This window comes from Xyrauchen texanus, chromosome 16 (genome assembly GCF_025860055.1).
Source record: "Xyrauchen texanus isolate HMW12.3.18 chromosome 16, RBS_HiC_50CHRs, whole genome shotgun sequence".
Classification (NCBI taxonomy): domain Eukaryota; kingdom Metazoa; phylum Chordata; class Actinopteri; order Cypriniformes; family Catostomidae; genus Xyrauchen; species Xyrauchen texanus.
In genome coordinates this window covers 1,365,668-1,381,310 of record NC_068291.1, presented here as the reverse complement: position 1 = coordinate 1,381,310, position 15,643 = coordinate 1,365,668, and the positions used below count along the sequence as shown (strand labels likewise).

At 39.1% G+C, this 15,643-nt stretch overlaps 1 protein-coding gene across 3 annotated transcripts in view; it reads right to left on the bottom strand.

Annotated features, from left to right (window-relative positions):
• Nucleotides 1-15,643, bottom strand: part of dph6 (diphthamine biosynthesis 6) — a 110,694-nt gene that overhangs the window by 25,918 nt on the left and 69,133 nt on the right. For all 3 annotated transcript variants that reach the window (XR_007972188.1, XM_052145014.1, XM_052145015.1), the window contains exon 13: nucleotides 9,746-9,985. Coding sequence is in view for 2 of the 3 variants with exons in the window: in XM_052145014.1 (XP_052000974.1) it covers nucleotides 9,746-9,985 (240 nt within the window). In the remaining variant the exon portion in view is untranslated. The remainder of the gene's footprint in view (nucleotides 1-9,745; nucleotides 9,986-15,643) is intronic.

Genomic DNA, 15,643 nt, shown 5'->3' with positions numbered 1-15,643 from the left:
CTGGTTTAAGCTGTTCACCAGGTTTAGGAACAGATAATCTGATTTCATCCATTTATTTCAATTGACATTGAGCACTAGGATGTCCATTTCTTTACAAACACCACAACAAAGACAAATGAAGTGATTGTGCAGAGACGCTGTTTTCAAACAGAACATTTCAGACACGCACGGGCCATTTTACACCATTTCAAACACACATTTACAAGAGCGCTGCCGTGATGGTTTTAAATGATGTCATCTGCAGAGTTAAAATCTTTCGACTTCTGTGGAGTCTGCGTTCGGCCATTATCACCTCTCAAACGTCTCTTTGCTCGTGCCCGACACAATGCGGCCCTCAAATAACACTGCGCGATGCTCTCATCCGCTAATGGGTGAGAAATGAGTGTATACAACAGCGCTTTTGTTGTGCCGTCAATAAGGGCAAAAACACTTAACCCACTTTTCAATTTGCTGGATCAATTTTCACCCACTCCATGAGAGCACAATAATGACGGGTTACATACACTTGATTTTGAAATTCACTCAAAAGCAGACGAGGAATAAATCAGAGGCAGCGCAGGCAGCATTTCTCCCAATTTCATGCCTTGCACCTCCACCCCGTGACCCGATCCGTAAATAGCACTTACATCAAGATTAAACCAGTGAACGGCTGATTGTGTATCAACATCAAACCACTTTACTGCTGTGATGAGTGTACGGCTCCCAGTAAACAATAGCAGACTTTAAGTAGCTGTAAGTGTGTGTGAAGCGTTGACGTTCTCTAACGAGTGTGCTTTAATACATGCTAGATTACCACTTTACAGTGAGCGCTGGTAATGAAGGGACAACACACTCAACACTGGTTAATAATGGGCCAGTAATAATGCAGCTGTGGGATCTACAGGGGCTTGTGTACTGGGTTTAAAGGACGACCCTATGGCCCCCAATATCCAGCCTCTCAGTGTGGGGCTCAAACACATCAAACGCCAAACTTCATGGTCACAACACCAAAAGCCCTCCAAACACTCTGCATTAAAATCTCCTTTATTCTCCACTTCTAAACATCTTCACTGTCTAGAAATTCATCTTTTATAAGCACGTGTGTGAATCACGCTGGGTCGAGCTCAACAATTAATTCTGATCCTCAAACCGGAAGGGGAAGCACTCATGTGACACTGCGACTTATGAGATTCATTTAACAGATTAATCCAATCAAATAAAAAGGTGGTGAATGTTGATATTTTGTGAGTGTCACAATGTGGCAACTTCAAATTCATCCATGTAATTGGTGAATCTCACAAAAGCATATGCAGGTCAAATTTCAACACAAAATAAATATAACAAAGACATTTGGGTAAAAAGGGCTAAAGCCCCATGGTAAATGCACTCATGAGTTTCTCCCACAACACTACATAGCAACAAAATCAACCCCAGTTACTATGCACTGCTAAATGTTCTCATCCATGAGGTCATCGCATGCAATGTCTAAAGGTTGATTTTGAGGTAGTTTGATCAAACTAGTTAATGAGAATCCCTGAAATGATTAGATGATTTAGGCCAATAACTTCTATATTTCTATTTTTTTTTATTATTTGTTGCTTAGAGGTAAAGTTTGTAATGTTCTCATATGAATTACTTTCTTGTATCCCAGTTTATTATACAGAAGGAACTATTAGTAACCATTCATAGATTGAATGTTTTGTGAACACATTATAGCGCTATCAAAACATCCCACTCGGCCCAACATGTCAAGATTAGTCATGTTTACACTATCGGGTCAGTGCAATCCAGGGCTATCAACTGGTTAGCTGGGGCCAACAACCTCGAGCTGCGAGACCAAAATCAATCTGCATTCCACCATCATGCCAATAGCCCTGCCCATTTTACAAGCAAGAGGAAAACTCAAGCTGAGGTTCAGACTCTGGAGACAAAGTAGCCCTCGAGATGAACACCATGTCTTTGCTTGTTGGAAAGCGAGACCTGACTCAGCAAAACTCCACCTTTGACATTGATAAACACATCAATCCCCATTGGCCTTCTTTGGCCCAAGGGTAATTGGCGGGTCAAAGACACTTGGCCGTTGGCCCCGGAGAAGCCCTGAGGAGGAACGATGAAGCCCTGGAAGTGACAGTGGGAACACAACTGGCCCTGGCATGCACTAGCACGCCCCCTTATTTGGCCCGATAATAGAAATACAGCTATTGACTCAACCAATGATATGAATTTTGGGTGGGAGTAGTAATTTTGGATGTTTGAGAGCCGTTATTTTGGAAATTCCCTTTGGTGACGCTATATTGGTACAGAAATTACACATTTCAACTTTGAAGAAAATTAAGCCTACTTTAGTACAATTCAGATTTTGCAATGTGACATTATTTGACATATTTGCCCCCAAAATTATTATTACTGTAATGCATTTTGATCTTTCTTTTATTATGTTCATTTTTATAAAAGTAAAACACATAAATTCACCAAGATTAATGTTATGTCTACAGCAATACAGAAAGGTGGATGTTGTATTTTGAATTTGCTATACGCAACAAATCATTTAAAGGAATAAAAAGTGACTGACTACAGTTCACAAGACTCTAGTCTTTGATTTAAGGGTTAAACTTTAGACACAACAACATGCTGTAACAAAGCGAATAGCCACAGTCTACTGGCAGATTAATTCTGCGGAGCATGAGAGATTAAGACATTAATGTCCACTGCATGAATATGTAACCTATGGGGAGACTAGTTCTTTCAATTAGTCAAACTCCCACTTAGACTTTGGGAAATGTTGCTTGATTGGGTGAAATTTTAGGGCATTTCTGTCTTTATACTGTGGAAGGCTTTGTTTGTAAAATGTTAATAAAGCATTATATTGTTACATTTTGTTTCACTTTTTCAATAATATGGAAATAAATGCATTTTAACTCTCATGCAAAAATGAAAATAAAAAGTGCTAAATATTATTTTTTTAATTGTTATTAATCGCATAACTTTTGTAGTTAATTGCAATTAATCGCAGATTTTTAATGTGCTGAAATTTTACACTATACTTCTTTTCATGTTAAGGAGAAAAAATTTGTTTAACTGTCATGAAAATAATACAAATGATACTAAAAACAGGCTCCATTTTTTTATACAAAAATTCTTTCTTATGTCTTCTGATTTTGGGCTGAAATATGAAATGTTCTTGACAGGTTTCATAAGATTCACTCTATTACTGCATTAGTGATGTAATGTGAGAACATTAAGACCACCACACTGTCAGGTCAACCCATTAGTCCTCTCTCTCTCTCTCTCTCTCTCTCTCTACAGTATCTCTCAGTGTTGGTGGGTTGGTGAGGGGTGTGAGAGGCGCACAGTAAACACAGTAATAAGGAATGTGTAAAGTGTCTCTCAGTGGGGGTCTGATGGGGTTTGGATGCTCCGGCAGTTCCTCTACATTTCCTCCTCAGCAGGAAGTCTTAGTGTGGTGGGCTTTGAGTGGTCGTGTCTCCAGTGTGAAAGTGAGCCGAACCGCCTCTGCTACTCCTCTCACCTCAATAAAACCCTTCAGCGCAGCTCAATCCCTTAATAGTGCACATATGAGATGATCAGACTGTGAGATACGGCAGCTTGTGTCTGTATTGAACAGGAAGGCTTGACTAGTTGCTTAAGGAATGTGTATTCAAACCAAGTACATATTTTCACAGCAACATTTCTGCATGACAAGATGTTAAAATGAAACAATGCATCATTATCAACCCCCTCACAAAAAAAGAGTGAACATTTGCCCTGAAAATGTGTTTTGTTCTCTGCTGAATAAAAGTCAATATATTTTTGATGAAATCTCACTAAAAATAATATACACTGTGCCTTTTATATAAATATATTATGGGGGCAAAATAAAATAATGATATAACATCTGAAAATCAAGATAAATTAGTAATAATTCTGATTATACATCTATAAACACAAGTATATATTTGTAAATTAAAACATATCATTTTAAAACTTAATATATAGTTAGTAGGTGACAACATTTCCTTATATTTTAGCATTGGATTGTATTTTATATTAAAGAATGTCAAGAACAGCTGGCCAATTTGCTTCATGTTTGGGTAACTTTTCTTAAACGGTGACGGAAATATGTGTCACACACAATGTGTGAAAAGCTTTACCGTGAACAATTACTTGCGATTTTCATCAATGTTTCGTGTCACTTTCTGAACAGGATAGAACAGTACATTATAAACTATATTAATGTGAAGGTAAACAATTTATGTAAAAGTACAATTACAAACATAACTGCAAGCAGCAATGATCAGAGCAGAGCTCTGCCACAACATCATGAGTCACATCATTTATACCAGCTGAAGCGGGTATCGAACCGGGGTTCGCCCAGTCCTCTGTCCTGAAGCCCAGAGCTCTAACTACTGTGCCACACAATCGACAAGTCTAACTGAGGTCAAAGAGACATTCTAGGTGGAGAATATACAACTATTTCTGATCAAATATTGTTACAGCTTTTATAAATTGAAGCAGGAATTATATTATAAATATTATATTATATAGGATTATATATTTTTTAATGACACAGGAATTACACAATAAAATACCGTCAGCATTGTAGTAAGCACAATATGAAGACTCGGAGATCAACAGAGGTACACGCTCTTTTCTCAAACTCACAACCTCTTGTATTCCAGAGCTTTAATCACTGGGACATTCAGCTGGCACAGCTCAAAAGTGCCAAAGAGACATTCAGAGCTGAGAGCAGCAAAATACAGGTAAACTTGAGACAAAACATAAACAAATCAACTAAAATGTGCTTTCAATACTGGTCCACAACAGAGAGAGTAAATCAGACTGATACTAAAGATGTCACTGAACAATAACAATGACGTTTATTATCAATGCAATGATTTAAACTTTGGACTTCAAGTAGAATTTCTTGACCAAATGAATGAATAGAACTTTTCTGTTTCTCCATACTTACGCTTGTCAGTCGTTCCTGATTTTAGATCATCTTCCCCTTCCATCAAAATTACTGATAACGCAACCTCTAAAAGCATCTACAACATGGTGCTCCTGCACGAGACACATTAAAGAGGCCCTAATATGCTTTTGGGGATTTGACCTTTCCTTTAGTGTGTAACATAGCTCTTTGTACATGTCAAATTTATTTTTAGTTATTCTCTCCCACAGACAACACTGCTCAAGAACTACAAGAAATGGGCTGTTTGTAGTCCTGCCATTTCTCCGTAAAGTATCTACGTCACTATGTAACACATTTGCATAATGACTGCCTAAGGGCTACTTTGGACCGTCCTCAAACAAACTTAGTTATAGCGGAGGCCAGGATGAGTTGGGTTAGTGTTGTGCCATGTCGAGAGGTTTTCATGCGGTTTTCTTTACTGCGAAAGCAAAACCTCTTTGTTTGGACTTCCAATGGCAGACGAATTGAATCAGTGGTTAAAATGTATTTAAATTAATTAGCAGAACAACCACAACCAATGCCAGATTTTCAAGACTATTACCCCTGAAAGATGGTGCAGTTTCCACTTTGTTGGGACAATCTGGAGCTTCAGGATCACAACCTGTGAGTATGCTTGATTATTTGTGGATTAATCTGCTACCGAGAGTTCAAATGCAGAGTTTTGTGTTGTAGTTACAGTGTACACCCAGTGCACAGCTGTATCTGCTAACCTGCTAGCTAATGTTATTGTGTTGAAATAGTTTTGCTAATCAGCTGCCGCCCACTTTTACATACAATTGTGTAGAATTATGCAGATTGTTTGTTGTTCTTACTATAATGAATCGTGATCATGTGTGGAGATGATTTATTAATAGAGTCATTTTATGTCTGCGATCCACACTAGTGCTCGGCTAACTTGCTATGTAATGTTATTGTTTTGGTAAGGGTTTACTATTCAGCTGTGGGCTGGCTTTTACCTAAAACTGTGAAACAAAATGGTCGATCTCAAGAGTCTTATATAATTATAGAAATACAAGCTGTAATGTTACAGCCGCTATTCACGCCAGTCCACGGATAACTTGCTCACTAACTCTCTAATGCCCCAGGTAATGTCCAACCGGGAGTAAGTCTCTGTTCTCTGTTCATAGCTGTGGTCAAAAAAGTTCAGCTACATCAATCCAGCAAAAATATGACCAACGTGTCTTTTACTTGAAGCTTTGTTAGGTTCACAACAATCAACAGTTTACTTGAAAGAAAGCTACTAAATTAAAACTTACCACTGTTCTTCACAGCATGTTCTTCCAAACTTTCATTATTTCATTCATTATCGGACTCTGGCTAGAGCTGGTAGGGCAAAACAGACGCCACTGTTACCATAGTTACAGTAGTGTTTACAGCTGCTCAGCAAGACTGAAACTCGGTTACGGTAACAGACGTTACATTTCTGACACATGCTCTACGTGGTTGACCAATCACATAAGACTAGACAGCTGACCATTCGGAGCAGACTGGGCTTTTCTGAAAGGGGGGCATTGAATAGACAGGATGTAAATCAGAGCGTTTGAGCCAGAGTATGAAGAGCGGGGAAAAGATTTGTACAGTATAAGAAAAATAATGTATTTTTTGAACATTCAAGCATGTAAACCAATTCTAGTAGACCCCCAAAATAAAATGATGAACCTTATGATTATAAGCATAATATGGGCTCTTTAAAATCATCAAGACATGGCGCAACGTCCATCTAGTGCAAGTTTACATAGGAAAACAATTGAAAAAAAAAAGTGTGAACAAAACGTGTTCAGTGAAAACAGCCCCCAAAACTGTCAATCTCACGTGAGCCAATTAAAATTTCAAACGGGCCGGATTTGGCCTGTGGGCCACCAGTTGAATAGGCCTGCAAAAGACTTGCTAAAAAACTTGTGTAAATTGTGATCAATCAATTGTAATCAACTGGGCGATGTGATCAAGATCCTCACCGGCATCTAGCAGAACCAGCATCAAGTCCTAGTCGAGGTGCGGCTGGAGCAGGAACAGCATTTTCAACTCCTACTCCAGGCCCAAGAGGAGGACCGATAGGCATTCCATAGCTTGATCAGAAACGAGGGGGTTGCTGTGGTGGCCCCGGAGCACACCTCGACTGTCCAGCCAGTCACCTTGTTGGGGCTGGTCGAAGATCCAGAAGCCTACCTCGATTTCTTCATGAAGATGGCCGAGGTGTGGGAATAGTCGCCTGACCAGTGGGTGGCCCGACTGTTGCAGTTACTCACAGAGGAAGCACAGTTTGCTTCCCAACAGCTCCCCTCAGCCAGACCGAGGACTACATGATGGCGTTTCCGGAAGTAATGAACCGGAGTCTCTCTCTTTGTCTTCTACTACCCGACTCCCAGGTATGTTTGTGTGTTTGTGAGTGTGTGTTTGTGTGCATGTGTGTGTATGTGTGTTTGTTTGGGTGTATGTTTGAGTGTGTTTGTATGTTTGTGTGTGTGTTTGAGTGCATGTGTGTATGTTTGTGTGTGTGTGTTTGTGAGTGTGTTTGTTTGTGTGTGTGTTTGTGAGTGTGTTTGAGTGCATGTGTGTATGTTTGTGTGTTTGTGAGTGTGTTTGAGTGCATGTGTGTATGTTTATGTGTATGTTTGTGTGTGTGTTTGTGAGTGTGTTTGAGTGCATGTGTGTATGTCTGTGTGTGTGTTTGTGAGTGTGTTTGAGTGCATGTGTGTATGTCTGTGTGTGTGTTTGTGAGTGTGTTTGAGTGCATGTGTGTATGTCTGTGTGTGTGTTTGTGAGTGTGTTTGAGTGCATGTGTGTATGTCTGTGTGTGTGTTTGTGAGTGTGTTTGAGTGCATGTGTGTATGTCTGTGTGTGTGTTTGAGTGCATGTGTGTATGTCTGTGTGTGTGTTTGTGAGTGTGTTTGAGTGCATGTGTGTATGTCTGTGTGTGTGTTTGTGAGTGTGTTTGAGTGCATGTGTGTATGTCTGTGTGTGTGTTTGTGAGTGTGTTTGAGTGCATGTGTGTATGTCTGTGTGTGTGTTTGTGAGTGTGTTTGAGTTCATGTGTGTATGTCTGTGTGTGTGTTTGTGAGTGTGTTTGAGTGCATGTGTGTATGTTTATGTGTATGTTTGTGTGTGTGTTTGTGAGTGTGTTTGAGTGCATGTGTGTATGTCTGTGTGTGTGTTTGTGAGTGTGTTTGAGTGCATGTGTGTATGTCTGTGTGTGTGTTTGTGAGTGTGTTTGAGTGCATGTGTGTATGTTTATGCGTATGTTTGTGTGTGTGAATGGGGTTATTTTGCTGAAAATTAAGCAAATGTTTACCCCTAAATTTTTCTTACAGTAATGTGAAAACACTCGTTGTCATTAGTACAATACAGTCATGAACAATCTGAAAATGAAGCAAAAATATTTTAATGGACCTGAAACAGGCTTCATTTTTTTTCAAATGTCTTTCTTTGGATATCGGGGTGAAAATGATCTGCAGGTTTTTAAAAGGTTTCCTGAGATTCTCTCTTGTATTATTCTCATTTGTTATTCACTTTAGATAAAAGTGTCTGTTAAAACAAATGAAATAAGTGTATATCTGTTTTTCAGCTGTATATGATCATTTACCCAAACAATAACATCAAACAGAGAATTGTTTGTGTTATGTTTTTTTTACACAGAAGGGAATTTTTGAAATCTGATCTGAAACTTCATAATTCTGAGTGAATCAATTCAAGACAGCAGATCTCATGAGCCATATGGAGATCACAGTGTAACGGGTAAGGGATGGGCAAGGAGGAGGCGGGAACTGGCAGAACAGTCAACATAAACTTTAATGACAGAAATGAACTTAAATCAACATAATACACACAGAGAGAGAGAGACACACACACACACACACACACACACACACACAGCTGCCGCGTGTGTCTCTCTCGAACTGGCGCCTCTGGCTCTGATTTATTCCCCTCCCGGCTGATTAGCCCGATTCAGGGCCAGGCATGTGTCCTCACAGCACAAACCCGCCCTCCTCCTCGTCACACACAGATCACAGACGGGCAGATTGGGGGGGTTGGGCATTAAGAAAGACATCTGCCCCCGCACTCATTAAACACACACCGTTCACACTATATCAACTTTGCATGAGCGTTTACTAAAGAGCGACATTTCCATGTCATGTGAGCTCTCTTCGCTACAGATCAACAGTTTGTGAATGTTTTCAACAGGCCTCCAGTTCATTTGCATGTAAATGTGAGGTATGTAAAGGGTCTACAGGCCTCAGGGATTCATTGTTTTTCCTAATCTAGTCCTCTTAAATATACATAATGAAACTATATCATCACTGAGAAATTACAGAATGCATCTAAATGCAAACATAAAGGATGAAGATCAGACGCTCAGTGTGCACAGGTTTATATCAGTGCACCAGCAAACGCTGACTGTCACAATGAGCCCTTCTGAGGAAGAACTAGTCACAGGATTGGACAAACGTTTCTGACGTTCATCACATCAAATCTTGTGTTGATTGAGGCAGCTCAGTACACTGTCTTGTATCTTTGTCTGATTTTCAAAGAAAGTTTTTGCTTTAAATGAAAGTTTGTAATGTTGTGATGGTTCATGGTGCACAACTCTTTAATGAAGGATTTTAGGAAATCCCTATGAAAGAAATGAACAGGAAAAATACTTCCAGAACCAAGATGACTGGAAAAGTGTGCGGGCACTGACACTAACAGTGTCCTGACAAAGTGTGATTTGACAAGTTGTTGTGGATGTCTTTTATCACTTTACTGGTTAGGACAAATATGAGTTACAGATTCTCACTAAAAAACAAAGATGAGTCTGACCTGTATGTGCTGTAGTTTTCTCTTCCAGGCCGCAGTGACGTCAGCGATGTGTTTGCGGTGATTGACGTACAGTTGTGCCTGCAGCACGTGACGTAGCGTGAGCTTTGAACCCACAGCGGCCAGAACACTCTCCACATGAGTGAAACACAGACAAGACTGCAGCGCCACAGACCCGCTCACCAGCTGCATACGGCAGGGCACCAGCGCAATCTGACCCGCGCAGAACACTGCATCATCCACCTGCAGAAACATCGCAATAACACACGAGAGCTGCAGGAACATTACTCTACATCTTCACCTGTAACACCTTACATTCAATGACAAGTACTGAGCGACTTGCTAATAAAGCGTTTATAAATGTGATTATATCACATGAAGGTCGCTGTTAAAACCGATTCATATAAAGCTCTTTAGAGAGTTTGGAGAGTAAGAGTAACAGTATATGACTCTTATACTCTGCAAGGAGGAATCACAGCATTCAATGAATCTATTTGGGAAAAATCAATCCATCATTTGTAACACAATTACAGACTGTGAGCAGGGATGTGGTCTACACCAGATGCGGGTTTTGGCAACACGTCAAGATGATAAAAGGAGTCTAAACAGAGTAAAGCGCAGCAACTACTGAAGCTTTCTCGAAATTAAATGACGCCATCTTATTGACATCATTAATCTAAATGGAAAACAACATTACACTGAGATATCTCAGGAAAAGAAGCTTGTTCTATTTATGGTACAGAGAAAAATTCACCTTATTAACATTAAATGAACATAGCCCGACTTTAATCACATCAAATATTTCACCATTTCGATATTTTACTTGTCCGATACCTGTTTGTTTTTTCTGAACTCAATATCAGCAGTTTATTTCAATTTTATCATCAAAATTGTGTTTAAATAAAACTTTAATCAAATGAAAGTATAACCGTTAATTTTCAACATGAAATTGAATATTATTATCAAATGAAGTGATTTTATACAGAACCTCACAGCACAATCCTAAATACAACACTGAAGTTATTTTTGATTAAATTTAATACAGAAATTATTATTATTATTATTATTATTATTACAGTATAACAGTGCATATCACATACAGTAGAGATCTACTTCTGTCATATTTTTCCATTTAAATTAAGCTTTTATTGTGAAGTGTTTCTGTGTTGTTAGACCAATCTGGAGAAGCAGGTCGCTATGTAAATCTGTCATGTTCATTGTTGTCCTTTGTTCTTTTGTGTACTTTTATTTTGAAAATTCCTGTTCAGTTCCTAGTTTTGTCACATCCTGTTTTCCCTCCATGTTTTGTATCTGGGTTTTATTGGTTCATTGTTTGATTACCTTGATTCAGTTCTTGTTTGTCATTGGTTTTAATTAATTATCTTGTTATCCTGTTTCAGAGTTCTGTTTGTTGACTGGCCTTGTTACCCTTGTCCTTGTGTATTTAAACCCTGTCTGTTCCTTCATTCCCTTGTCGGTCGTTGAATGTTGTTGCACGTGAATGTTATAGTTGTTTCTCCTGCCTGTGGATGTTTTTCATGTTCATGTTGTTTTCCCCTCGTGGATATTTATTTGTTCCTGTTTGTTTGCCCTCACTTTGATTTATAATAAAGAACCTGCTTTTGGATCCGCACCTCCTCGTCTGCCTTCACTCCTACATTCGTTACAAAATCACAGTAATTACTAAACCGCGAAAGGCTACTATTTAAATCAATAAATATGTAGTCTGTATATGACTCATGCTAAAAAGTCAAATAGCGCTCTATTGACTGTCATCAGCTACTTGCTGACACACAGCCTCACATCCATTTTCTCATCGACCTCGTTAACTTCGCGTTGGCATAATTTCTGAACAGGAGCACAAATGAAAATGATTTCTGGGCAGTTCTGTGTGGCTCTGTCTGGAGATTATTTTGAGCCATCGTTTGGGCAAATCAGATCAAGTATGTGAAAGGTTTAAACTGTAAACGTCATAATCCATGAAGTTACTGTAATGGGCGGAGCTGTAATGTAAGGGGTCCACTGGAGACATCAGGAGGAGAGTCATCAGACAAAAAAGTGAATTTCTGACATGGTGGTGGCGCTACAGAGCACGTCCTAGAGACCCCAAATTTGGTATAGTGGCTATTCATGATGACCCTTATTAGTGTGCCAAATGTCATCAGTTTCCTATGTACGGTTCATAGGGCTGCCATAGACTCCCAGCCAGAAGAATAATAATACTAACGGAAGATACAATAGGAATAATAATTCAGACATTTGAAAGAAATTGATTACAAAAAAACGCAAAATTGAGGCGTGTCCCACGTGTTGCTTTCAACGCTGTTACAGCAAAATTGAGCAGTGGAGATGCCTTAAACTGCGTACAATGAAGCATTGCTTTTTTTTTTTCTTTTTTCATTTTCTAAATTTTTACACCAATTGTTGTCAAATTCATTAAACTCAATCATTCAACCCCATTAACAAGCTTATTGCATGAAAAATGATCAAACAAAAATGTATTCTTAAATATATGGGAAAGTTAAGTTTATCAAGAACTACACATACATTTATGTACAAATACATTTAGCTAACACCTACAGAGTAATAGCTTAATATCGGCAGAATCTGCAACCCTGTTATACATTCTGCCACTTTTATTCATTTAAGTATTATAATAGTTATTTATTAATGTCATTTTTATTGCTAGAAAACAACTAAATCACAGAAATGTTGTGTTTTGCATCACATTCAAACATTCACCAAATTTGTGTTAAAGGGTTGCAATAATTGTAAACCTATAACTAAAATAAAATAAAACATTTCATATGATATTCAGTTTGACCTCCTGAGCTGATCAAGAACATTTTCTGAAAGCTAAGCACTTCCTTTCACTGACAGTTTGGTGAAAGAGAACAAAGCAGTGAATTTAATAATATTCGTGGAAAGTGGCATATTTTATTAAACCTTTTTCATTATAATTTAACCAAAATTCCAAAGTCTTTCATCAAAAAAGGTGCAATTCATTGACATTATTAAAGCATTTGTGTACGAACAGCAGAGCATCAATAACCACACTACACGTTAATTGTAATTTTATTACCTACAGCTCCCATTTCACACCATCAAGCATACACGCTCAAATGCGCAATTCATACGCATTAATAACAATGTGATAATTAGCTGAGAATCCAAAGACAAACTCGCTCTTCTACTTGATAATCCTACAGTTAAAAATACACTACCATCAGATATGCAAGAAATGTTGTGGCATTTGAGAGGTCGTGACCCCAGAGAGCGGAGTGTGGTACTGAACGCATCGCAGCTGTAGGTGACGAGGTGTTAATTTAAGCTCTGGTAAAGGATTTAGCTTGAGAGCCACGCGAGGTGGACGGTGACCTCTGCTCAATCACACAAGACAAAATCAATCGATGCATATTGTGAAATGCACGGTTTTAGACAATAAGCATGCATGCACTGGCATCGCATTTCCAAACCAGATTACCAGAGTAAATCTAGACCGCTGACAGCAGTACACACGCAAAACTCTTTCACATGATGCACGTCAGGGCTTCAACACGAGTGACATGCAGCACCTTGACCTCCGCATGAAAACATTGCAGATAGTGTCATGGAAGTGTGATTGTGTGCCGTATGCGTGTTCATGAAACTTTACTGTCTCAGGATGCTCTTCTTAAAAAGAACTCAAGAACTAGTTCAAGAAATACGCACCAGATCAGTCTCTCATCCATCTTGTTTTCATTTTCATGACAACATCACCCACATAATTCCTTTTCATGTCAATTTTTGGTTAATCGTTGCGAGGGCAAAGTCACATTACAACCAAGTGGCTGGTTATCATTGTCCAGTTGGACCCTGCAGGTTGACGTTGTAAATACGCCATTTGGGGATCTTATTCCATTGACGGCCATTCAGAAGCAGCAGTTTATTCTGACTGAGTACATTCATTAACAACACATACACCGAGCTCTCCAATACTGTACTCCTGGCTAATTCATTCTTTGTATGCAGGACCAAACTGGAATTGCAATAGAAGAGCAGCTGAACTTGTGTTTCAGAAAAGTGTAATGACTGCTGGAAATTCTGCTGTTGTGTGGCGTTTTTTCTTCCCAGAACAAAATCATCATTTTGCGAGATGCGATTTGGAAATAACAGATCAACAGAAAGTGTTTTGCTGGAGGGTGGAAATAGTCACATCCATTTCCATAATCATATGAGTTTCCCATGATTCGTGCTCCTGGGTTCACTTGTCAACTTTGATGAATCTTCAACAGCTGCCCGGACGCTCCAAATTACCGGGACGGGGGAGTGTGTGGGGCGAGCGGGGGAGGCTTACAGATTTCAAATGGCAGATCAATCAACAGATCATTTACCTGCAAGCATTATTTGGCTAAGGGAGAACGCAATCCATCTACGCCTCCACCTTAGCCTACATGTGTATCATCAGACATCAACAACAAATCGTCATTGGCATTCTAGTTAAGAGCCATCAAACGCCATCAGACCAGATAGATTCCCAGACCGGATCAGCCGAGCAGCACAGATGATCTCACTCGGCAGCCTTCGAAAGACCCAGAGGTTTTGGTGTCTCATAAAAGGCCGATATTTTGTTGATTTGAATATCAAAAGATGCCACAGCGAGACCTCTCAACTATTATAATATTTAAAAAATAAAAAGCAGGTGTGCAGTGATCAAATATTAAGAGCCTCGCTCAGGTTACGGTGGGCTGTTGGGGACAGAGGGGCGCGGCTTCTGCCAGGGGAAGATCTGGATAATGCCATTTACATAAAATTAACAGTTCAAAAGATTGAGTTCACACACCAATCAAACTTGTTAATTGACTGTCAATGGTGTGTCCCTGAGTATACAACACAACTTCATTATTCATCGTCTCCGTTGACAAGGAAGACAGGCCAATTTGCATGGGCATCCAAAATCTTATCAACAACTACAATGCCCCATGCATTGTTAATAGAGACTATTAATATTCATAGGGGTCAAACTACAGCACCTTTCATTTAACTCTGTATAACCAACAGTGTTGTACAAAAACTCAACTTAAAAACTTAAAAGGTCATGAAAGAGGGTTGCTTCTGCAATGTTTCAAATAAAATGTAAGACTTTACAAGACATTTTTTAAGACCTTGGAATATACACAAGTCTGAAATACAACGGGGACTATTATTTAGAACAGTCTGTGCTTCAGTGCTTCCACCTGGTTTTAAGATGCGTTTTAAGTGATCCAATCACATGTGATCAGCTCTAAATACAGATCTAAAAGGGGTCTTTGTGATCAGATCACACAAACCACATATGAATGTGATCAAATGCACATGTGACCATGCGTTCCTTTTAAGTGTGTAGCCTTAAATGGAAAAATCCATCCAATCGGAAAATTTTAAAAAGCAAATTCATACACAATCACGAGAGCTTCATGGATCTTCTTTAGTATGTCTGATATCAAATCAGATGACAAGCACGAACCCCTGAAGCTCCTTTAATTCAGATAATCCACTAAAATAACAGATTATTCTGCTTGACATGTTGCGTTTGTGCACAGATTCAATTTCACATCTGGGAGAAACAGCGAATTGTTTCTTTTAACACTTTCTTTGTCTTTTCTGACTTGTTGTGCTTTAATATCAGGCAGTAACACACTGACATAGTGATTAATGTATATCGTGAACAGAGACCTCCCCTCCAAATCCGAACACAAGTGGTCACAGGAGGCAAATGGCCAGGTGTAAACAGCGATGTGTCATATGCTGTCATATGCTGTTGGAAAGCTCTCAAAGAGTAAAATACAACCAGCCTTAATATCACATTCAGTCACTTAGAGGAGGTGATTATCTTTCAATCGAGTCCACACACAAGATAATCAGATGTACAGATCATTAGAT